This window comes from Lycium ferocissimum, chromosome 10 (assembly GCF_029784015.1).
Source record: "Lycium ferocissimum isolate CSIRO_LF1 chromosome 10, AGI_CSIRO_Lferr_CH_V1, whole genome shotgun sequence".
NCBI classification, from domain to species: domain Eukaryota; kingdom Viridiplantae; phylum Streptophyta; class Magnoliopsida; order Solanales; family Solanaceae; genus Lycium; species Lycium ferocissimum.
The window spans coordinates 46,042,220-46,066,541 of record NC_081351.1 but is presented as its reverse complement, the minus strand read 5'-3'; the positions used below and the strand labels follow the sequence as shown (position 1 = coordinate 46,066,541).

Below are 24,322 nucleotides of genomic sequence, written 5' to 3'. Positions count from 1 at the left end.
ATTGTATAGAAGTTTGCTAGCAAAATTTTGACTAAGCAGCCTATGTTATACTCTGACTGGATTTGTAAAAATCTTATTTGATAATTAATCAAAAGTGCTAGTGAAAAAAAAAAAAAAAACCTCTTTTCTTCCTTTTTTTTTTTTCCTTCTCTTCTCAAATTTCTATTTCAATGTGAAACCAATTTATTGCTTTATTATACATCTTAGTACCTTATATCTCCTTAAATATATGTTTTTAAATCTTTTATTGCATATGCATGCAATCTTAATTACACTAACACTATTATTAGTACTTTATAGGTTGACGTTTTAGTAATGGTAATGAACTTAATGATTTATAATTGTTATTATCTTTTTATTTTTATTTTTATTTTTATGAACTTGAATATTCTAAATATCTTATTTCTTTCCCTTTTATAATCTTTATTGAAATAATTATTTTATTAAATAAATTTTGATCATGATTATAATAGTTTAAATATAATATTATGGTTTATTACTAGCTTTATTATAATGTGTCTTCATATAAATTCTGTTGTAGATTGATTGATAGAAGGCGTTGGTATTTTTTTTTAATAGGTAGTTTTAACTCTTTAATTTTCTATTCATTAGAATAAATATTTATTGTAGAAAAGTACTTTCTGAACTCTTTCTTTTTTCTCTTTGAATGATAAAATTGATTTCATTTTCTTTTCAAAAACCCCATTTTATCATTTTTCTGATCATGTTTTTAAAAAATTCAGTTATTTCCCGTATCTATGCCATACTTGGGATTCCAAGTAGATCCTCCCTCCCCTTCGCTCCACTTTGTCTCGCTCGATTTCTCTTTCCTTTTGCCTGCAAAAATCCATCCGTTTCTTTTAAATTTAAAAAGTACAACAAATTACGAATTTCCTATTATATTCACATAAGTTGGTAAACAATAAATTTGCCTGAAATTTTTTAAATTAATTAAAATTAAAATTTTATTTATTTAAAAAATATTATTTTTATGATATTAACCTTTAATTTATAATAAATTAAAACAATCAAATTTTATTTAAAAAATATATATCTAACATTGTAATTATACTTATACAACTAAATACGACATTTTAATTTACACTATAATTATACTATGACAAACAAATAAATAAAAGAGAAATACAAGTATCAATTAAAATAAATTCATAAAAAACATCTCAAGAGAGACTTCACTCTCTCTCTCTCTCTCTATACACCTCCATTGATGATGTTCTTCTTCTTTTGTCCAAACACTCAAATTTCACACAAAAAGGTACAATTTTTCTTAACTCTTTTTTTTACTTTAATTAATTTTCCCATTAAAAAAAAATTAACAAGTCATTGTGGGTCCATCCTTTATGTAACATCTATTGTCATTTTATCTCACTTTCATTATAATGACTCTTTTCAAGATTCTGCAATGCTTCCTTTCTGATCCGATCTCTGTATATTGTTAATTTTTTACAGTATTTTTAAAAGCTTTATTAATTCATTTTTTTCTCAATTTCATTTTTTCCAAATTATATGCATGTAGTACATATACGTATATAATGTATGCATGTACACGTCATTAATGGAGATCTGGGTATGATTTTTAATCTTTCTTTGGGGTTTATGCAGAATTTCTTGGTTCAAATCTTGTAAAGTTATGTATAAAGATTTTTAGGTGAAAAATGGGGTTTTCCCAGCTTCTAAATTGTTAATATTCAACCTTGGAGAGCAACAGACGAGCTGAATTTGGCAGCATTGAGACGAATTTTGCGGCAAAGGTAAATACTTTTTTTTTTTTTTTTGGTTTTTTTGTTTGTTTGAGTATATTCTGCAAATTTGGGTCCTGGGGTATCTTACTTTTGTTTATAGATTAGCTTCTTGAAGTTTAAGTTTGTGAAGTGGTCTTCTGTGGATTAATTGGATTACAGCGTATAAGTGTAATCCCATGAAGTGGAATGCAGGAGGGTAGGATGTATGACTTAAGACCTCACTTGTGAGGTAGAGGAGACTTTGGGAATTTGAATCATTTTCATAATTTTGGGAGTGAGCTTCTCTCTCTTAGGATGTTTATTTTAACCAAAATAGCAAAGTGGACTGTAAAGTTAGAAACTTTATGTGTTGTAATGAGAAAGGAAAGGCTTTGAGGATATATGTATGAAACTTTTGGGATAAGAATGACTGTAAAACTTTAGATGAATCTTCTTGGAATTAGAAAGACTTTAGGGTGTGTTTGGTATGGAGGAAAACATTTTCCAACTTTCCCATGCTCGGTCGACCTTTTTTTTTTTTTTTTTTTTTAAAAAAGTTCCTTAAAAATTGAGGAAAATAACTTCCGTAGTGGAAGTAGGAAAAACAAGTTCCACCCTCTAACACACCTCATCTTCACCCCCATCAGCCCAGACCCCCCCCCCCCCCCTCCCCCTCCCCCAAAACAACCCTCCATAATATTTGTCTAGATTATATACAAATCCTGTTAGGATAATATTTTTTTTTACGTACCGAACGCAAAAATAAGTAAGAAACCTACTTATTTTCCTGGAAAACATTTTCCTTCATACCAAACACACCCTTATTCCTGATTCTTTTTCCAAGTGAAGCAGACCAGGGATCAAATCTATCCACATTGTCCCTTTATTCTATGAATTTTTCTCATTTCTTTATGTTTGAAGTAAAAGATCAAGCAAATCTGAATGCCACACTAATGTAAGGTAGTCACATTGTGTAGGAAGCAAGAAGAGTGTCAAAGTGGAGTCTTGTTGCCAATGTCAAAATCTTCTTTCCCTGAATTGAGGGACAGGAAGGTTTCATCCTCTTCTCAGAAGAACAGGTCTGTTCCTCACTTTGATGTGCATGTTAGATATGTTAATGTGCTGCTTGGGTTGGTTTAAATGTGTTCCAGTACAACTACCAATCAGAGATTTTTTTTGGTCCAGAACAATTCATTTATCTTTTTGCTAGAAGTTAAGTAGAGTATTTTACTTCCTGGCTGCTGAGCTTTTCTGAATTCATTTATCTTTTATTTTTTCCGTACACAGAACACCGGGAGGACCAGGGTGGATTATCTGGCATATAAAATTACTTATTTGTTGCCTATCATTAATTGTCTAATGACAGAAGTCACTTGCACATTGCTTGATTTTACTTTATCCTTTACTTTTTGCATCAATTTATGAGGCATACTATGATTTATATTGACAATAAAAGATGTTATTTACTTCCAGCGAGGCCAATGGAACTGCTGAAATGGATGATCAGGAAAAGACGATGTCAACGGTTGCTCAACTTATTGAGCAGCTGCATGCAAATAAATCTTCCCCACATGAAAAAGAACTTACTACAGCACGCTTGCTCGGCATAACCAAAGCAAGAAAGGAAGCACGAGGTCTTATTTGTTCACATGGCCAAGCAATGCCACTATTCATATTCATTCTCAGAAATGGCACTCCTTTGGCAAAAGTAAATGTTGCTGCAACCTTATCTATATTATGTAAAGATGAAGACTTAAGGTTGAAGGTTCTTCTAGGTGGATGTATTCCACCTCTACTTTCAGTTTTGAAGTCGGACTCCGGTGAAGCAAGGAAGACAGCTGCAGAAGCAATTTTTCAGGTGTCATCTAGTGGACTTTCCGATGATCCTATCGGCACCAAAATATTTGTTACAGAAGGTGTCGTACCAACTTTGTGGGAGCAGCTTAACCCAAAGCAGAAACAGGATAAAACAGTAGAAGGATTTGTGACTGGGGCTTTGAAAAATCTCTGTGGTGATAAAGATGGATATTGGAGAGCAACACTTGAGGGTGGTGGAGTTGACATTATTGTAGGACTTCTCTCTTCTGATAATGCTGCAGCTCAATCAAATGCAGCTTCTCTATTGGCCCGGGTAATGTTGGCATTCAGTGATAGCATTCCAAAAATAATTGATTCTGGAGCAATCAAAGCTCTCCTAAGCCTCTTACATCAGAAAAATGATGTGTGTGTTCGTGCCAGTGCAGCTGAGGCTTTAGAGGTTCTTTCTCTCAAATCAACCGAAGCAAAGAAAGCTGTTGTTGAGTCACAGGGTTTGCCAATTCTCATAGGGGCTGTCGTAGCTCCATCCAAAGAATGTATGCAAGGCGAAGGAGGAGAGCTTCTGCAGCGGCACGCAATACAAGCGTTATCCAATTTATGCGGTGGAATGTGTGCTCTCGTGCTGTATCTTGGTGAACTTTCTCAGTCCCCGAGGTTAGCTGCTCCTGTTGCTGATATAATTGGAGCACTTGCTTATGCTCTTATGGTCTTTGAGCTCAATGCAGAAGAGCGTTTTGATGCAGCAAAGGTTGAGAATATTCTAATAATGCTTTTAAAGCCACGAGATAATAAGTTGGTCCAGGAACGTCTCCTTGAGGCATTGGCAAGTCTTTATGGCAATGCTTATCTTTCAAATCTGGTCCATCAATCAGAATCTAAGAAGGTTCTTACGGGCCTCATAACAATGGCCAGTGGTGATGTACAGGAGTATCTGATACTCTCCCTAATACAGTTATGTTGTGATGGATTGAGTGTCTGGGATGCAATTGGAAAGAGAGAAGGAATTCAGTTACTGATATCACTGCTGGGCTTATCCAGTGAGCAACATCAAGAGTATGCTGTTGCGATGCTTGCAATCCTAACTGACCAAGTTGATGACAGCAAGTGGGCAATCACTGCTGCTGGTGGGATTCCGCCACTTGTTCAGCTATTAGAAATGGGGTCTCAGAAGGCTAAGGAAGATGCAGCACATGTTATGTATAACCTGTGCTGCCATAGTGAAGACATCCGTGCCTGTGTTGAGAGTGCTGGAGCTATACACTCGTTCTTGTGGCTTCTGAAAAATGGTGGACCAAAGGGACAAGAAGCATCAGCTAGATCCCTAACAAAACTAATCGCTACTGCTGATTCGGCTACCATAAATCAATTGCTACTGTTGCTGAAGGGAGATTCACCAAGCTCAAAGGCCCATGTAATTAAGGTGTTAGGTCATGTGCTTACCATGGCATCTCAGGATGACCTTGTACATAAAGGGGCTGCTGCTAACGAAGGGCTAAGATCACTTGTCGAAGTACTAAATTCCTCTAATGAAAAGACTCAAGAATATGCTGCCTCTGTCCTGGCAGACCTATTCAGCAGTCGACATGATATTTGTGATAGCCTCGCAACAGATGAAGTGGTTAATCAATGCATGAAGCTTTTGACTAGCAATACTCCAGTTGTTGCGATACAGTCAGCTCGAGCCTTGGGTGCTTTGTCCCGTCCAACAAAAGAGAAATCTACAAATAAGATGCTTTATATTGCTGAAGGGGATGTAAGACCACTAATTAAGTTGGCTAAAACTGCATCTATTGATTCTGCAGAGACTGCAATGGCTGCTTTAGCCAATCTGTTGTCTGATCCGGAGATAGCAGCGGAAGCACTGGCTGAAGATGTTGTTTCAGCTTTGACTCGAATTTTAGGAGAAGGATCATTAGAAGGTAAGAAAAATGCATCACGTGGCCTTCATCAACTATTGAGGCATTTTCCAGTGGGAGATGTACTGACAGGAACCGCTCAGTGTCGATTTGCTGTTCTTGCTATTGCGGAATCCTTAAAAGCAATGAGTGCAGACGGAACTGATGCTGCAGACGCTTTAGATGTTATTGCACTTCTTGCTAGGGCAAAGCAAGGCACACATTCGACATACAACCCCTGGACTGCCCTGGCTGAAGTTCCATCTAGTTTAGAGTCTCTTATACATTGCCTCTGTGAGGGATCTCCCCTGGTCCAGGATAAAGCAATAGAAATTCTATCCAGGCTTTGTGGAGATCAACCAGTTGTGCTAGGTGACCTGTTAGTGTCAAGATCCAGGTCAATAGGTGCATTGGCTGATAGAGTAATGAACTCCAGCAGTCTCGAAGTAAGAGTTGGTGGGACAGCATTGGTTATTTGTGCTGCCAAGGAACACAAAGTTCAGTCAATGGATGCACTTTATGCGTCTGGATACTTGAAACCTCTTATATATGCATTAGTTGATATGATGAAGAAAAACTCCAACTGTTCTTCCCTAGAAATTGAAGTCGCAACCCCTAGGGGTTTCACAGAAAGAACTCCATTTGGGGAAGGAAATGAGTTTGAAGTTCCAGATCCAGCAATGGTCTTGGGGGGTACTGTTGCCCTTTGGCTGCTATCAATAATTTCATCATTTCATATAAATAGCAAATCTACTGTTCTGGAAGCAGGGGGACTTGAGGCCCTTGCTGACAAGCTTGCAAGACACACTTCCAATCTACAGGTAGACATTGGATAAATCTCACCCTTGTGGTTTATGCTTTCCGCTCCTCCCCCCCCCCCCCCCCCACCCACCCCCCCCCACACCCACGCAACCCAAACAAAACAAATACCCCGTTTGCATCATTGCTCTTTGTGCTGCACGCCTCTTCCCAAAGAGTTAATTTTATTCAGTACTTTTCTTTTTTGGACCTTAGCTCTGTTTATTATTCTCTTGTGGGGTTTTATATAGACTGATGGATACCAGATGGCCAGTACTGTAAAACTATTCAAAACAGTTGAATAATTCATTTACCTGACTTATTCCGGTGGCTGTGAGGTGTATTATCTGTATTAATTGTGTGCTTCTGGAATAGGGCCAGCATTTATGTCCAGCTTCATGTTTTCGGATCACGATAAAAGTGAATGTGTTTGAAGTGCCATGTCTCATCTTCTGTTATTCGACTGCTTTCTCTTTGTCTTTACATGTGCTAGCTCTTAATAGAAACCACTTGAGTTGCTAAATGGAAAACGAGCACCACCCTCTCATCTTTGGCAACAGAGATGAAATTAATGAAAATATAATTAAAAAGTAAAGAAAAGGATGATAACCAAGTAACTGATTCATTGTCACCTTTGCTGTATGCAATCATCGGAAGTGATGATGGTTCACATGGCTCTTTTTGAAGTTTTCATCTGGTCAAGTGAACTGAAGAAAAAATTGTTATGGCAGGCAGAGTTTGAAGATGCAGAGGGCATGTGGATCAGTGCGTTGCTTTTGTCTATATTATTCCAAGATGCCAATATAGTATCCTCTCCAACATCCATGCGTTTTATACCCTTGCTTGCAAATCTTCTGAAATCTGATGAAATGATAGATCGATTTTTTGCTGCTCAGGCAATAGCTAGTCTTGTTTGTCAGAGGGACAAGGGAATAAATCTTAGTATTGCGAATTCAGGTGCAATTGCTGGTTTGGTGAGCTTGATTGGTCACATTGAAATAGATATGCCGAATCTTGTTGCTCTCTCTGAAGAATTTTTATTGGTAAGAAACCCTGATCAGGTTGCCCTGGAAAATCTTTTTGAAATTGACGACGTGAGAATTGGTTCCACTGCGCGCAAGACTATCCCTCTACTGGTAGATCTGTTAAAACCACTTCCTGATAGACCAGGTGCACCTCCGTTGGCTGTGCGTCTCTTGATACAAATTGCAGATGGTAATGATGCAAACAAGTTAATCATGGCTGAAGCTGGGGTGCTGGAGGCTCTAACAAAGTACCTCTCTCTGAGCCCTCAAGACTTGACTGAGGCAACTATTTCTGAGCTACTGAGAATACTATTCAGCAATTCTGATCTTCTCCGGCATGAAGCAGCAGTTAGTTGCACGATACAACTGATTGCTGTTCTTCATTTGGGGTCAAGAAGTGCAAGGCTGAGTGCTGCTAGGGCTTTAAATGAACTTTTTGATGCTGAGAACATCCGAGATTCTGAAGCATCAATCCAAGCCATTCAGCCATTAGTTGACATGCTTGATTCCGCATTAGAAAGTGAACAGCAAGTTGCTCTTAGCGCCTTGATTAAGTTGACCTCAGAAAGTGATTCAAAAGCATCACTGATGGCTGATCTAGAAAGGAATCCCCTTGGGAGTCTACATAGGATTCTTGCTTCACCTTCTTCATTGGAACTGAAAAGTGATGCTGCCGAGTTATGCTTTGTACTTTTTGGTGATCCAAAAATCAGAGCATTGCCAATTGCTTCTAAATGCGTAGAGCCCCTGGTAATGCTAATGCAATCTGACGCAGAACGAGCTGTGGAATCAGCAGTTTGTGCTTTTGAGAGGTTGTTGGATGATGAGCAGCTAGTGGAGCTTGCATCAGCTTATGATCTTGTTGATCTTCTGGTTCATCTGATTTGTGGCTCAAACCACCGCCTCAGTGACGCAAGTATTTGTGCACTTATTAAGTTGGGTAAAGATCGAACTCCCCGCAAGATGGATATGGTCAAAGCAGGCATAATAGAAAATTGCCTTGAGATACTCCCAACTGCATCCAATTCCTTATGCTCCACTATTGCAGAACTCTTCCGCATATTGACAAACAGTAGTGCTATTTCGAGAAGCCCATCTGCTGCAAAAATTGTAGAACCTCTCTTTATGGTTTTGCTACGGTCAGATTTTGGACTGTGGGGACAGCACAGTGCTTTGCAAACTCTTGTAAACATTCTAGAGAAGCCACAAAGTCTTGCAACTCTGAATCTTTCTCCTAGCCAGGTAATTGAGCCTCTGATTTCCTTTCTTGAATCCCCAGCTCAAGCTATCCAGCAACTTGGAACCGAATTGTTATCTCATCTCCTTGCACAAGAGCATTTTAAGCAGGACATAACTACAAAAAATGCAGTAGTGCCTCTTGTGCAGCTGGCAGGCATTGGTATTTTGAACTTGCAACAGACGGCAATTAGGGCTTTGGAAAATATCTCATTAAGCTGGCCAAAAGCAGTTGCTGATGCTGGTGGTATCTTTGAGCTTGCAAAGGTTATTGTTCAAGATGACCCTGTACCGCCTGTTGCATTGTGGGAGTCAGCGGCTATGGTTCTCTGCAATGTCCTGTGCTCTAACTCTGATTACTACTTCAAAGTTCCCCTGGTGGTTCTTGTAAAGATGCTGCGTTCAATAGTCGAGAGCACCATTACTCTTGCACTAGATGCACTTTTAGTTCATGAAAAGGCTGATATTTCAAGTGCGGAACTGATGGCTGAAGCAGGTGCAATAGATGCCCTTCTGGATCTGCTAAGATCTCACCAGTGTGAAGAAGCATCCGGAAGATTACTTGAAGCTCTTTTCAACAATGTCCGGATTCGAGAGTTGAAGGTATCTAAGTATGCAATTGCTCCTCTGGCACAATATTTGTTGGATCCACAGTCTAGATCGCAAGACGGTAGGCTTCTTGCAGCTCTTGCTCTTGGTGATCTCTCTCAGCATGAAGGACTAGCTAGAGCGAGTGATTCTGTCTCAGCCTGTCGAGCTCTGATAAGTTTACTTGAAGATCAACCAACAGAAGAAATGCAAATGGTGGCAATTTGTGCATTGCAAAATTTTGTAATGCGCAGTAGAACCAACAGGAGAGCTGTTGCAGAAGCAGGTGGAATTTTAATGGTTCAAGAACTGCTTTTAGCCCCTAATTCAGAAATTGCAGCACAGGCATCTATGCTCATAAGGTTTTTATTCTCAAATCACACGCTTCAAGAATATGTATCAAACGAGCTTATCAGATCTTTGACAGGTAACTTGCTTATTAAAGTAGTATACCTGATCCCAATTTGTGTGGCACTGTTTGACTGGTCACAATTTAAAGAAAGAAAGCAAGACTTCTGAAACTTGTGATCTAAAACAAGCCTTACACATCTGTGTGGCTATAATCATCTCATTACGGGTAAAATGAGAATTTTAAAGTTCAATTGTGATCTAAGACAAGCCTTAAGACATTCTATGGCTATAAATCATCTCATTTAAGGGTAAAGTGAGAATTTTAAAGTTCAATTGTTTCTAAAGGTGACATTTTCTTGGAACAAACTAAAAAGAAAAGTGTGCCACATAAATTGGGACAGAGGGAGTACTTTTATCATATTTTTTTTCCATCTTTATTTTTTGGAAGCATGTTGAAGACGACGCCACCCACATCCAGTGAAGAACTATTATGGAAACAAACATGAACCATCCAAAGCCTACCCGGAAATAATGTTACATGTAGTCTGCTGAAAACCCTAGAAAAAGTCTTCAGATGTAAATCTCTGTTCCAATATTTTACCCTTTGGAAGTTTATGCTGCAATAATTTTCTCTTTTGTCCCCACAGGTTGAAGGTACGGTAAGGCTTGAAACAATAAATTGAAAGCTATAGCTTTTCAATGTCACTTTAGGAGCTAGCACTTAATTGAAAGCTATAGATTCAGTCATTCTCGGAAGCTAGATCTGTAAGCTAAAGATAGTGCTCCAAAGAATTGGCCAGCAGCCAAAAGGAAACATAAGCACATTAGATTGATAAACATAAAACCTAACGCCATAGTGCCATAAATTAAAACAACCTTACTTATAAAAAATAAAAATTTGTATTTTCATTTTCTTCATCAAAAAAAAAAAAAAAAAAAGTAACAAGATGTCAAACTGTTTATCCTATGCTTATTGTTTCCAGTTGTCTAGTTTTGCTTGTGGCGCTTCAATGCAGCAGTTAATCTTTCTGATCTATGAATTTTGAAGCTCATATTTCCATGATCTAATTTCTTAAGCTACCAAATCCTAGATCTTTGTTGCATTCTTTTTGTTCTCATCTCTTTCTTGTTCCTTTCTTCTTGTCATGGACTGTGGTGCAAGTATTTCCTTTTCCTCTTATTTGCTTAACACACTTCAAAATTCCTTGAAATGCAGCTGCACTGGAGAAGGAATTGTGGGCCACAGCAACTGCTAATGAGGAGATTTTGCGGACAATTCATGTTATATTTTCTAATTTTCCCAAGCTCCATGTTTCTGATGCTGCTACGCTTTGTATCCCTCATCTGGTGGCAGCATTGCAGGCTGGTAATGAGGCTGCACAGGATTCAGTATTGACCACACTATGCTTACTCAAGCAATCATGGTCAACCATGCCGATGGATGTGTCAAAGTCCCAAGCAATGGTTGCAGCTGAAGCCATTCCAATATTGCAGATGCTAATGAAGACTTGCCCACCAAGTTTCCATGATAGAGCAGACAGCCTGTTGCATTGCTTACCAGGTTGTTTGACAGTCACAATCAACCGTGCTAACAATTTAAAGCAGGTGATGGGAGGAACTAATGCTTTTTGTCAATTGACTATTGGCAATGGTCCATCACGGCAAACAAAGGTAATGAGCCAGCACTTTATAATTGTTGATGAGGTACAAAGGCTTTTGTTATTCTGAAGTCTGTTTTTCACTTTGAAATCATTTGCTTATCATGAGAATGACTGTTCTGTACAATCACAGCCTACACCAACTATACTAGGGTTATATGCACCAAGTACCGTCACACCCTACTTTGAGTAAAGTACGGTATGTGTATTGCACTGTCACGGCCCAAACTAGGGGCAGTGACCCGCACCCGCAGGCCTGGCGCTCGCTGAGTAAACCCTTTTCAACTAATTATAAATAATGAACATCCTGTAGAAATGCTCAAAGCGATCACAAAGTTGAAATGCTCAAAGCGATCACAAAGTTGAATTAAGTCTTGTGAGACAGAGCTCAAATACAATGCCAAGTCCATATAATCCTATCCACAGTTAGTCAGTGGACCTCCTATAGAATACAGTACATATATGTAGGAATGGGACATGGCCCAACATGTATTAATGGAAGAAAATGACTTGAGAAGCCACCACACGCCTAGTGTGGGGCTCGACACCAAAAGTATGTAGGTGGTGCTCAAGCTATGGCGTCTCTAGCTGAACTTTGGGACATGAAACCAAGTGGTACAAGAAGCTTAATTGACCTCCCTTTAAAAGGTGGGACAAGTATCTTAAGTAACAGACACTTTAATATCAAACCATATTCCTCTTGTGTATCGATAAAATCTCAAAATGATAATAAACATATGGTAAATTATTTAGAAATAATTGTGTGGGGCTCGACACCAAAAGTATGTAGGTGGTGGTCAAGCTATGGCGTCTCTAGCTGAACTTTGGGACATGAAGCCAAGTGGTACAAGAAGCTTAATTGACCTCCCTTTAAAAGGTGGGACAAGTATCTTAAGTAACAGACACTTTAATATCAAACCATATTCCTCTTGTGTATCGATAAAATCTCAAAATGATAATAAACATATGGTAAATTATTTAGAAATAATTTTTCTTTACTCTAGTATTGCCAGTAGGCTATCAACAGAATATGTCTTAATACAAGGGAGGTTCCATCTAGACACTAACATAATACACCATGTGTACATCATGGGGCAATACACTTCTCCCAATCAACAAGGAATCTGCACCAAACAGTAATATCGTATGAGTAGGATATGGAATGCTAGGAAGACTGAAGAGAAATCCAAATACATCTCTAGTCATGGGCTTAGTCATAATCCCACACAGACACGTTTGGTTTTGGGGCAACACCAAACGACATGGGGTAAATACCCACTCATTTGACGGTTCCTCCAAAAACATGCGTTTTATCTTTCAAATCACAAATACAGCCCTCAGGCTTAGTCATGAATTAGTCGTCACAGGTAAACATCATATTATTCATATCTTGTTTCTTTTATTCTAATAACATGAATTGGAGTTGTAAAACGTATAAACACAATCATTTATTAGTTGAATCAAATAGTGGTCATAAAATACATAAACATGGTGAAACTAGCACAAGCTCGTCCCTACATGCACGAGAGCACAAAATAACATTTTAATAAATTCTTTTAATGCACTTAAAACTCATAAAGCGTGAAAGGATCGAGGGAATAAACCTTTGAAGGGATAGGTTTCGACTTACCTGCTATCTTAGATTAAAGATGTGATGCTAAGTTCTGTATTCGATTACCGCAGTCAATCTTGAGTGGACACTAATAGTCATTTAAGGTTTTGGAGTGTTGAATTTTTGAAGTATTGAATTATTGGAGACTTAGTTGGCAGCGAATCTCTCAACTCTCTGAAATGCCTCTTATGCGTTGCTCTGTGTGGAGTAATAGAAATAGTGTTGTCATTGTTAAAAAGTAAATTAAACAAGAAATGAGTTTAGCACCCAAGGGTGTGGCCTAGTGGTCAATTATGTGGGGCAAGAACTATGAGGTCTCAGGTTCAAATCCTAACAGAGGCAAAAAAGACTGTGATTTCTTCCCATTTGTTCAAGCCTTGGTGGGCAGAGCAACCGGTGGGAGGTGGCAGGTTACCTCGTGAAATTAGTCGAGGTGAACGCAAGCTGGCCTGGACATAACGATTATTAAAAAAAAGGAATGAAAGAACACACGGGAATGAAGTACGATTTTGAAAAGTGCTTACTGATTATATTTAGCACTACAAATGCTTGAAAACCAAGCTTGGAAGATGGTGTTGTTTGCTCACTTTACGTCTTGAAGTTTTAGTTTGATTTTCATGTCTCTATATAGGTGGGGACGTGGTGGTTGAAAGCTTATTTAATTGGTAGAGTAATGGCAGTTTAGGGTTCTCTAGAATTGCTTAAAATCTAAGTGATCCTAGACTTAGAAATTCTATTTGAAAGTCAATGAAGTCAGTGGTGCTTGGAACATTTGTATCTGGGATATACTATATTAAAGAATTTAATTATCCCCTTCAAATATTATAATTCCCTAGTTTTTTATCTATTACAATAATTATCAGATTGTGAATCCTTTACAATGTAATCCTTGTACCATAACCTCTCCTATTATTTCTTTGAGACAATGTTAAAGAGTATCCAAGATCAACTTCTCATTACAAATCTAATCTCAATATAGCAAATTTATCGTGTCATTATATTCCAAATTAGAAAAAGAAATATAATATGATTTTTCTTGTGAGGAAGAAATAGAATGTCGTCTCAGATTCTCAGCTCTGGGTGTTGACACGTTACTTTGAAGTTACTTAATTTATGCCCGCGATAGTGGTGTTACATAAACATTGCTTGTGTGCTTGAATGTTTAATTACATGATGTCTTATATAGCTTCTCTTTGCACAAGAATAGTGCTGAATTCCATGGATCTCTGTAGATAATCATATTAAGCTCATCCAACAATTGAAAGAAGATATATTCACGCTAAGAATATTTTTTGCGATATTTTCGGGTTGGCTTCTTTTCTCTCTCTAAACCCCCCCCTTTCTGTCCTTTTTTTTTTTTTTTTTTTTTTTTTTAATGTTTAATTTGACTTGCAGTTTACTTGATTCTTGATTATACTTCATCGGAACTCCCAAGAGACAAATATCAAGTCTACCTATTAAAAAATATTTAGGTTTAGCAATGTGTTAAAAGAACCTATATATAAAGAAGCTTCTTGTTCTGATGAGCTATATTTCATATTAACAGTTCATGGTTTATGATTAGGTTGTGAGTAACAGTACATCGCCAGAATGGAAAGAAGGCTTCACATGGGCTTTTGAGGTACCACCCAAGGGACAAAAGTTACATATCTTGTGCAGAAGCAAAAACACCTTTGGGAAGGTAAGTCGCTTTATATTCTGAATGTCCGATGTGAAGTTTATATTCTTTGGCCAATAAACTTCCAGCTAGAACATCAGTCTCAGCATTTCTGATGTGTATACTTTTGTTTCAGACTACTATCGGGAGGGTAACAATCCAAATTGATAAAGTTGTTAGTGAAGGGATGTATAGTGGTCTTTTCAGCATCAGCCATGACAATAACAAGGATGGCTCGTCACGGACTCTAGAGATTGAGATTACCTGGTCCAGTAGGACGCCTAGCGATAGTGAGTGAAGGGAAGCAAGACAGAAATAATTCCAACTTTGAGGACGGAGCTGGACCTGGTAAAGAACAATCTCTTCACATTTCCAGCCTACTGCAAGAGCTGTTGAGGGGTAAAGTCCAAGTTTTGTTGTATCTAAAGCATTGCTACCTGTGGTGTAACTGTAAAATAGTAAGATATTTGCAAGCACAGAGAAGTTGAGAAAGGTTTCCACAGAACAAGGTAAGTTTTACACCTTAGATTTTAAGCACCAAATTGTACAGGTTCTGCAGTTCTAAGAAATATCAATATCAAATAGTCACATTGAGAAGAACGGAGGATCCGTTTTTCCACTTAAAATATGTTGTAATGTTTATTTCAAATCCCAGCAGTGTATTTGTGATGCAAAGTAGCAGCAAGTACCAAAGGGTTTGCTGTGCAGAAGGCCTGGCATTAAAGTTATATTAGTTTTGCTTCATGCTTTTCATATTTACTTCTTTGCCTCATTCAACTCGATTTTCTGCCCGAGGAGTGAAGTGGGATTAGCTTAATCAACATGACAAGATGACTACTTTGCAGCAACAACTAGTGCAAAAGCAGGAGCCAGTGATCCAAACTGCAACTTATGAATTGTCGTTACAACCAAGCTCAGCTGATAACTGCAAATCAGAAATGTAATCTTATGCATAGGGAAGCCTTGTGGTAATTAGATTCTCAATCCAGATTACCAAAATGGTGAACAGGTTAAGCCCATCCAGGAAGGGAATACTGAAGAATATCTAATTAATATGCCTAAGAAAAGATTAGAAAGAGGAGAATAATGAGAGGGTCTCCCTGGAGGATATCATGCAGTTCTTTTTGTGTTTAAACGACACCTTACTTTTCTCAAAATAAAAAGTTTGACACTATAATTGATGACTACAGTGTCATTATCCAGATGAAGCCTATCTTTTGCCTACAACAATTTCAATAGATAGAGATCAGCTAGCTAAAAATTCTTGAGTCAAATAATGCAGGTTAATTAGCTTAACTATAAAATTTGATTGAATTGTCAATCGAGTGAAGGGCCGATATTTGCAAAAGTGTGAGCGAATGGGGTCATGTACCAATAGTGATAATGGAAAAGGGGGTAGACACTAGTTATGCCAGTGAAATGACCTATTGGACCTAATCAACTCAAATCAATTGCTTCCATTTCTAGAGGACCATTAGCAAGAAGAAGCAAAATGTCATATCTAAAGCACTGCTGAGTCGGAAGAGATTGCTCCAGATGAGTGTTTGGATAACAAACCAAAGAAAACTGTAGGTAAGGAGAGAACTTTATGACAACAGTGATTTGGCACACAGAAGCAAGAATTTGGAAGATAGAACTAATTTAATATGGAAGTTACTGAAAGAGACTTGTTGTGTAATAAACAAATTACTTCACACAAGAACCTCAGGCCAATTAGGAACCAAAGAACTACCAAGTTTTTTTTTATAAGAGAACGCATTGGGAGTCGATTGTTAGAACTCAGTATTTGAAATTGAAGTCCATCTTGACTTCATCATTCTCTAATCTCTACGTTTCTTACTTAGTTTACAATATTATACAGAAGATGCTTATTTAAAATTTATAGCAGCCCTTTCGTAGGGATGAATGCTTAAATCATGAAAACACAGCACATGATATAGATCATGTTTTTCACTTTGATGAATGGAGATAAAAAGGAAACATGCACACTAGTGAAAGAAACTATACACGTATTATCTAGCTAGTTAGCAAATGAGATCACTTACTACGATAACATTGACAAATGCCCATTGGGAGTATCCATCCAAAACTGTCATACTTATGTATTCTAATAAAATACAATAAATATACGACTCTACAACTTGTTTTCTATTCTTCTTCGTTCCACTAACAATATGCACCAATTTTTGTTTTCTTTTTCTAAAACCATCGCCAATGTGAAAGCAAAAAAGAGCCAACTTATGCCGACAATAATGAATATATGGAAATGTTAATTTAATCTGACACAAGAACAAAATTATAAACATTACAACAACAACAACATACCGAGTGGAATCTCACAATGTGGGGTCTGAGGAGGGTAAAGTGTACGCAGACCTTACCCCCACCTTAGAAGGTAGGGAGGCTATTTCCGAAAGACTCTCGGCTCAAGAGAAAACAAGACAAAAAAGTTAGATAAGGACAAGCATTTCAAAGCAATATAAAAATGAGAAATAACAAAAGCGGGAAAGTCATGATAAAACAGTCTGGAAAGACAAGAACCAACAAATATAAGCGGAAATCAAAGGGCAATAAACGATAGAGCAAGACTACGAATACTAGTACGAAAGAATAAGCGAGACTACCTACTAGCCTTCTATCATAATCCGAGCTTCCACAACCTCCTATCTAAGGTCATGTCCTCGTGTGAAGTTCGAAACCGCGCTATGTCCTGTCTAATCACCTCTCCCCAATACTTCCTTGGCCTACCTCTACCTCTCCTGAAACCGTCCATAACCAACCTCTCACACCTCCCCACTGGGGCATCAGTGTCTCTCCTCTTCAATGCCCAAACCATCTCAGCCTTGCTTCCCGCATCCTCTACTGATGCCACTCCCACCTTGTCTCGGATATCTTCATTCCTAATCCTATCTCTCCTAGTGTGCCCACACATCCACCGCAACATCTCATTTTCGCGACTCTCATCTTCTGAACATGAGAGTTCTTGACTGGCCAACACTCCGCCCGGTACAACAAAGTCGGTCTAACCAAAGACTTCGTAAAACTTGCCTTTAAGTTTTGATGGCACTTTCTTGTCACACAGCACTCCGAAAACGAGCCTCCATTTCATCCACCCTGCATCAATACGATGTGTGATATCATCGTCGATATCCCCATTTCCTCGTATAATAGACCCAAGATACTCGAAACTCTCTTTCTTTTGGATGACCTAGGTACCAAGCCTCACTTCCACGTCAGCCTCATGTGGTACATCACTAAATTTGCACTCCAAGTACTCCGTTTTGATCCTACTCAACTTGAATCCGTTAGACTCCGGCGTCTGTCTCCAATCCTCCAGCTTAGCGTAAAAAATATCTAAAAAATAATTAAAAAAATATTACACTTATATAATATGGGCTAATCCATAACTAATTCACCCATTTACCACCCAACCCATAGTTTATCAACATGAAATATGAGCGGGCTGAAACTCAATCCATTTTTATTCAAATCATTTTCAACATGCCCCAAATCCAATCCCACCCAGCCATTTGCCACCCCTTGTTGCATTCAAGGTATTCCCTGTCAGTGCACCATCTAACATAGTACTAATAGGTTTTCCAACAAACCACGTGTCAATTAATTTCTTCGTCGACAATGGTAGAGATGAAATGATATCATGATCATTAGCTGGATATTGAAAGGTATATAACAACGGCATTTTGAAATCATATCCTACCGTGTACTCTTAAAACAAAGAAACTACTTTCCCATTTCAATTTATATAGAACCCATTTAATTGAATACGAAATTTAGAAAAAAAGAGAAGATTTTTAAATTTAATGTTAAACGAATCACATGTATTTTATGTGAATATAAATTGTATAAAGACAAATTATTTTCAAGTACAAAAAGAAATTATTTTTTTTAGCATGAATTAATAAAAAAATAAATTAACATAAATTGAAACGGAAAGGGCATGTTCGTACAATCTAGCTAGTCCAATAAGTCAACGAGATCACTTACTACGATGACAATGACAAATTCCCATTGGGAGTACATCCAAAACTGTTATACTTAATGTATTCTAATAAAAAATACAATAAATATACGATTCTACAACTTCTTCTTCTTCGTTTTTTTTAACAATATACACCAATTTTTTTCTTTTCTTTTTCTAAAGCAATCACCAATGTGAAAGCAAAAGAAGAGCCAAACGTTGTACAAACATCCGCACATGCCCTGTCATTGACCTCGGTCTCTTTTGCACGTGCGACAAAAAATTGAAGCAGGGACCCCCACTTACTTCATCACTCCAACAAATTACACCCAATAACCTCGTAAATGTGCAATCTCAAACTTTTGACCATTAAGGAAAAAATTCCTGCCTTCCTGAAGGCTATTCTTGTAAATCAACCATCATCCTTGGCTATTTCTCAAAAGGGATTTTGCAGGTACATGAACATATCCTGAAGTGGCGACATCTCATAACAGCTCTGTAAGCTGTTATCCGCGGTGGCATCAGTGTAATTAAACGGAAAATCAAGGGCTATTGTTTTCTCCCATTCGCTTAATTTCGGTTCGCTTTGAACTTCCCTCTCGCACGTGACCTCCATCGAAGGCACGTGTTCTGAACAGCTTGAATCAGCGTGAAGTTTAGGGAGAGAATCTGATGAATCGAAGTGCATGAAATCATTGTACACCTGCTGTGACGTTATCGGTGGTCTTGTTGAGACTGGAAATGGAAGAATTTTTGGCTTCATATCTATTTCGCTTGCAGGTGGCGACATTCCGATATTTGTTTTTTGAGGATTGAATTGTTTCTTCTCGATTGTACCCTTCTTATTGTATATTCGACATAACACCCAATCATCCAGCTGTCAAAAAGAAAAAGGGCAAAAAAGCCGTTCGATCAGTCAAAAGGATCAAATCACAACCGTCAAAAAAGTTTCAATTAAAGAGTTAGTGGTAAAAAACATAAATCAATTATCACTTTTTTCACGACTTTCACCCCGCTAACTATTAATTGTTCCCTTTTTTCTATTTAAATTATCACTACCTATGTATTAAAATATAAATTCAATTTTCAACTGTTCCTTTTTCTATCAGATAGAATTTAAATTTTCCTGTAGGAAAAGAAAACAATGGATAATTAAAGTATATTTAATACATTGACTGTGATAGTTAAGTTGGGAAAAGGAAAACATGATAGTTGAAGTGTCAAACTAGCAAAAAAGGATAGTTCATTATCTCATTTAAATCACTCTCAATTGCTCTCTCACATTGGAGATAAGAGCGAAAAATATACTCGTCTGTCTCAATTTGTCTCAATTTATATGTTTGACTTGACACAATGTTTAAAAAGGAAAAGAATACTTTGACATATACGATTAGAACAAACCTTAGATATTTATATAACTATAAATGAATAAAAAGGAATTTTAAAGTAAAATTATTTTTAATTATAAGTGACATTTTATGACAAAACTAAAAGGGAAAGAATTGTAATAAGGGAGTAATAATTTTCCATAATAAGAAAGTTAAATTCCACTCAATCATAAGTCTAATTCGGTTAATTTACTCACCCTTAAACTATTATTCTTGTTACGAGCAGATCGATCGACATGAGCAAGGCGATATTCGTGCATAATCCAATTAGTCTTTTCTCCTTTGGGAGCTTTGCCTGCGTAAAATACCAATGCTTTCTTAATTCCCATCGCCTTCGGACGACCAATTGGCTTATCCGCACCTGTCGCTTTCCAGTACCCGTTTCCTGCAGCTCGATTCGGGCGTGACCCGTTTGGATACTTTCGATCTCGCGGTGAAAAGAAGTACCACTCTTTCTCCCCATACAACGCCAAATCTGAAACAATAAATTCTTCATTATTAGAATTTTTTATCAGAAGTGAATTTAGAATTTCTAGAGAAAAAAAGTTAAAAAAAAAAAGCAAGTGGAATTGCTTCCTAATCTTTCTGAATAAATAACTCAGCATTCAATTAGATATACTATTCAGCTTTCTTAGAGTGTCAGCATTTAATATTACTTCCTCTCTTGCAATATATGTAATACTTCTCGTATTTGATTAAATTTTAAAGCTAAATTAGATTAAATTAATATAATATTTTTAAGACTGCACAAAAAGTAGTAATATAAGTTACAACTTTTCTCGTATCGATTAATAAATATTAATCAAAATTTATACAGTTTAAATGTCAGAAGCGAAAAGTGACAGAGGGATATATCAATTCTAAAAAATATCGTACATAAAATATATATTTTTACGGGTAGAGTATGGGTTCCCGTGCCCCGTAATTTACATATGTAAATTCGGCCGCCCCTGTTTTCAACTATCAGAAACCAAATTTCTTTAATTTTAGAACAGAGTGAATAAATTGCAGAAAATTACCAGGAAGATCCCATGGGTTGTACTTGTACAAATCAATTTCAGCTATAATGGGAACAGCAATGGGCTGTGCCGCACATTTTCGACATAGATAGTGCATCACAAGCTCTTCATCAGTTGGATGGAATCTAAATCCAGCTGGAAATTGCAATTCCATCCCTCCCATTTTCTTTTTTGTAATAATTTGATTTGAATTGCTCTGATTTGCAATAATTTATTTTTCTCTTGTGTGGAATGTGTAAATACCGATGATGATTATATTAAGAGAGGTGCTTTGAAAGTTGAAACGTAGACTCAAGAGGAAGAAGGGAATATATAGGAGTTGTGAAGGACACGTGGCTAAAGAAGACGGCGGGTTCTAGAATAAACGTGGGGGTGATAATGTCAGGAAAAAATAATTAAATATGCAATAAAATAAGGTGGACACGTGTCAACGAATTGAAGTGGGGGTGGTGGTGGTGTTGATAACCAAAATGGGTGGGATATTGTCACTGCTTACGTATGGAGTTTTGGATGAGAGTGGTAAAACAGAAACTACGCGGAAATACTGATATGAGGGAAGGAGCATTTGATTTTCCAGGGCATTTGTGTACTCGCTCCTTAAAAATAATTAATTAGAAGGAATATTTTTACTTATTTTACTCTTATTTATATCTAAATTATAATCTCTATCCATTAAATGTTTACTTTATTTATATTTGAACTATACTAATAACAAAATCCTACTAAAGATAAAATGAGAAAAAACTAATTAATTGTCTTTAAGCTCCTAAAATAAATAATTTGAAGAACTGATATTTTTAAGAACTACTCTATAAATATTTGCGAGACGGAGGAGTATTGAATCCGAATAGGCTGGTTCTTTATAGGTAAATCTTTACACTTTTTTCTATCGAACCGAGCTTCAAAAATCATGATAAGCGAAGATAAAATTGTTAATTTTAAAATAAAGGCGTATTCTGCCGAATTCTTCATTTTTAATATTCATAAAAAGAAATACCTTTCTATATTCGGTAAAATTGAACTTTAGGTTTATATGAAATGATTTCTAATCCTACAAATTTTTATACTTTGTTTTCAATCACAAGGTTTAAAAATCTTCCTTTATTTTTTAAATTTTGTACTAGTCAAACACCTTCATATAAAATGGAACGAAGGGAATAGTTTTTTTGTCCTTCAACATTTTTCGCGCGGCATAATTTTATATTTTATTCTGTATAATTTAGATTATATCACACAAGTTATGTCGGACACGGCAAAATTTTAAACTCCACATTAAACTTTATAAAAACAGAACTTATCTCGAGAGAATTTAATTCCTACCGAATTTATGCTAAGCAAAACAAAAATTCAGTTTCTCGAGATAAATGTTACTTATGTCGAGCGAAAGCTTTGGATATTTCTGCAATAAATGAGTACTAGGAAAAAAAATTGACCACAGATAAGAAGAGTAAAAATTAAAGACTAGTGCGTTGGAAAGGGAACCCGTGCAAAAACTTCGATTTGGAGTGAAGCTCAGTGTGGTGGAGGTACATTCAGGGATTGACTTGACCAACATTACTTTTTTAAGCTGACAAAACAACGTGGGCCCCACTTTTTTTAATTTTATTATCTTATGACTTCTCTGAAGTTAAATTTATACTACTAAGTACTATTAGCTTTTTGAGATATTGTTTGGTTTCTCTCTAACTAGAGAAGGCTGGAACTATGGTTTCCTAGTCGTGACGTACGTATAATTACCATCACAGTGACGATATTTAAATAAATAATCAAATGAAAAAATTGTGGAAAAAGAAATAAGATCAATAATGCAACTCATCGAATATACGTTAATATAATTGTTCTTAACAAGTTTTTCCCTACAAATTTCCTAATAATTAGTCCTAATTTTTCTCTACAAATTTCCTAATTTGGTCTAGTAATATTTCTTTACAATGAGCGAAAATTTACTACTACATATGCTTCTTAGTCTAAGCAATCATGATGTTTTAATACCAAAACGAGGTTGTATGTTTGAATCCACTGACAAGAGTTTGACTCATTGTGTAAATACAATCTATTTAAGTTTTTTATTTTTTATTTTTTTTTTATTTTTACGAAGTGTTATGTGATCCAAGCTTATTCAGGTCACATGCCTTGACTTTTTTGACAGTTTGGTAATCAGTATCCTAATTTGATTATTGACTTTAGGGTCAGTAGGGTTCTCCGTCCTATATAAAAATGAATAGGTGATTATTTTCGTTAAAATTTAATTTAAAAAATTAAGGAAGTTAAGATAAATTGACTCATTAAAGTTGGAACAAGACTTCTGTTGAAATCTATCACAAATTTTAGTTTTAAAACTTACTCTTTGGCTTGCACGCATTGGGTTATTCTTACTCTCTTTGACTATCACTCTTAGTTAGCTGGGCATAAATATCGAAAACCAAAAAATTAAACTGAACCGAATCGAAACTTCAACAAATCGAACCGAACCGAACTAGTTTGGTTCGGTGTTTGTGTCCGCCGTAAAAAAAATCGAAACCGAAATAACCGAACCGAAGATCGATAAACCAAAACCGAAAACCGAACGCGCACCGAAATTTAATACATTACCCAAAAAAAAAATTAAAATAGTCCAGCCTATTAAGTTTAAAGCAAAAAACCCAATTGTAATAAGTCCTCTTTGCATTTGTATCCCTAATTTTCCACTTCAATCGAAAAAATCAAATATCCTTAATAAAGAAAGGAATTCAGGATGCTCTTTTAGGATTAATATATGTCCTTTATGTGTTTTCTTAATTATTCTTATCGTATGTATATAACACCTAGTAATCCTATGTCATGATTATAGTTTTCGTATCCTTGCTTGCTTGATTTTGATTTCAATTTATCAATGTTATGTTTTATTGCTTTTGAAAATATGAATTAGTGTCAATGGAATCTCTTCTAATATTATATCAAAAAAATCGAAATCGAACTGAACCAAACTTTAAAAAACTGAAACCGAACTAGTTTGGTTCGGTGTTCGGTGTCCACCTTCAAAAAACCGAACCCGAAATAATTAAACCAAAATTTGATAAAACTGAATCGAAAAACCGAACGCCCACCCCTACTCTCAATAGCGTCAACACTGTCTTTTAATATCTACCTAACTCATATAATTGGCTACTTCTCTGTCAGAGAATGTGCTGTTTCAATTAATATTGCCCTTTTCTTTTTGATTAATGATGAAAAATAACTGAATATTTCAGTACCATCTTTTTAAGTTGCGCTCTTTGTATCTTACAAAAAGCTCTCCTGTTCCAGTTTGCTAGTCCCTTTTTTATTTGCATAAACTTTTGTAAGATAATTTTAGATTTTAATTTATGGTATTATTGGAGGTAACAGGGTTCAAATTATTTTGAAATTAATAAAATTTTATCTGGAAAGTTAAAAATATTAGACAACAGATCCTCGTTGGAGATCATTTTAGGATGACCCAAAACAAAATATGATACCTTTTTTTCTTTTTAAACAAAGGTTAAAAGATCTAATTGCAAGTATAAGAAGATAGTTGCTTAAAATGTTCTTTTTTCCC

General features: G+C 36.4%; 2 protein-coding genes across 5 annotated transcripts; one reads left to right on the top strand and one right to left on the bottom strand.

The window, feature by feature from the left end:
- The first annotated feature begins 1,171 nt into the window (after window positions 1–1,171).
- LOC132034073 (protein CELLULOSE SYNTHASE INTERACTIVE 3-like) lies at window positions 1,172–15,139 on the top strand. Of its 3 annotated transcripts, none has more exons than XM_059424296.1 (8): window positions 1,172–1,276; window positions 1,624–1,772; window positions 2,720–2,821; window positions 3,216–6,276; window positions 6,985–9,529; window positions 10,670–11,124; window positions 14,288–14,404; window positions 14,517–15,139. In XM_059424296.1, the coding sequence occupies exons 3-8, from the start codon at window positions 2,757–2,759 to the stop codon at window positions 14,676–14,678; spliced, it is 6,405 nt and encodes a 2,134-aa protein (XP_059280279.1). In that variant the 5' UTR covers window positions 1,172–1,276; window positions 1,624–1,772; window positions 2,720–2,756; the 3' UTR covers window positions 14,679–15,139. The 3 variants fall into 3 exon arrangements, with proteins under 3 accessions (XP_059280279.1, XP_059280280.1, XP_059280278.1); XM_059424297.1 differs by lacking the exon at window positions 1,172–1,276 and adding an exon at window positions 1,395–1,448; XM_059424295.1 differs by lacking the exon at window positions 1,172–1,276 and having other exon boundaries at window positions 1,409–1,772.
- A 3,157-nt stretch (window positions 15,140–18,296) lies between these two features.
- Window positions 18,297–21,047, bottom strand: LOC132034074 (NAC domain-containing protein 2-like). Of its 2 annotated transcripts, XM_059424299.1 has the most exons (4): window positions 20,767–21,047; window positions 19,945–20,222; window positions 19,063–19,236; window positions 18,698–18,989 (listed from the first exon to the last, which is right to left on the bottom strand). In XM_059424299.1, exons 1-4 carry the CDS (start codon window positions 20,927–20,929, stop codon window positions 18,930–18,932), a joined length of 675 nt encoding a protein of 224 aa, XP_059280282.1. In that variant the 5' UTR covers window positions 20,930–21,047; the 3' UTR covers window positions 18,698–18,929. The 2 variants fall into 2 exon arrangements, with proteins under 2 accessions (XP_059280281.1, XP_059280282.1); XM_059424298.1 differs by having other exon boundaries at window positions 18,297–19,236; window positions 20,767–21,046.
- Window positions 21,048–24,322: the final 3,275 nt, after the last annotated feature.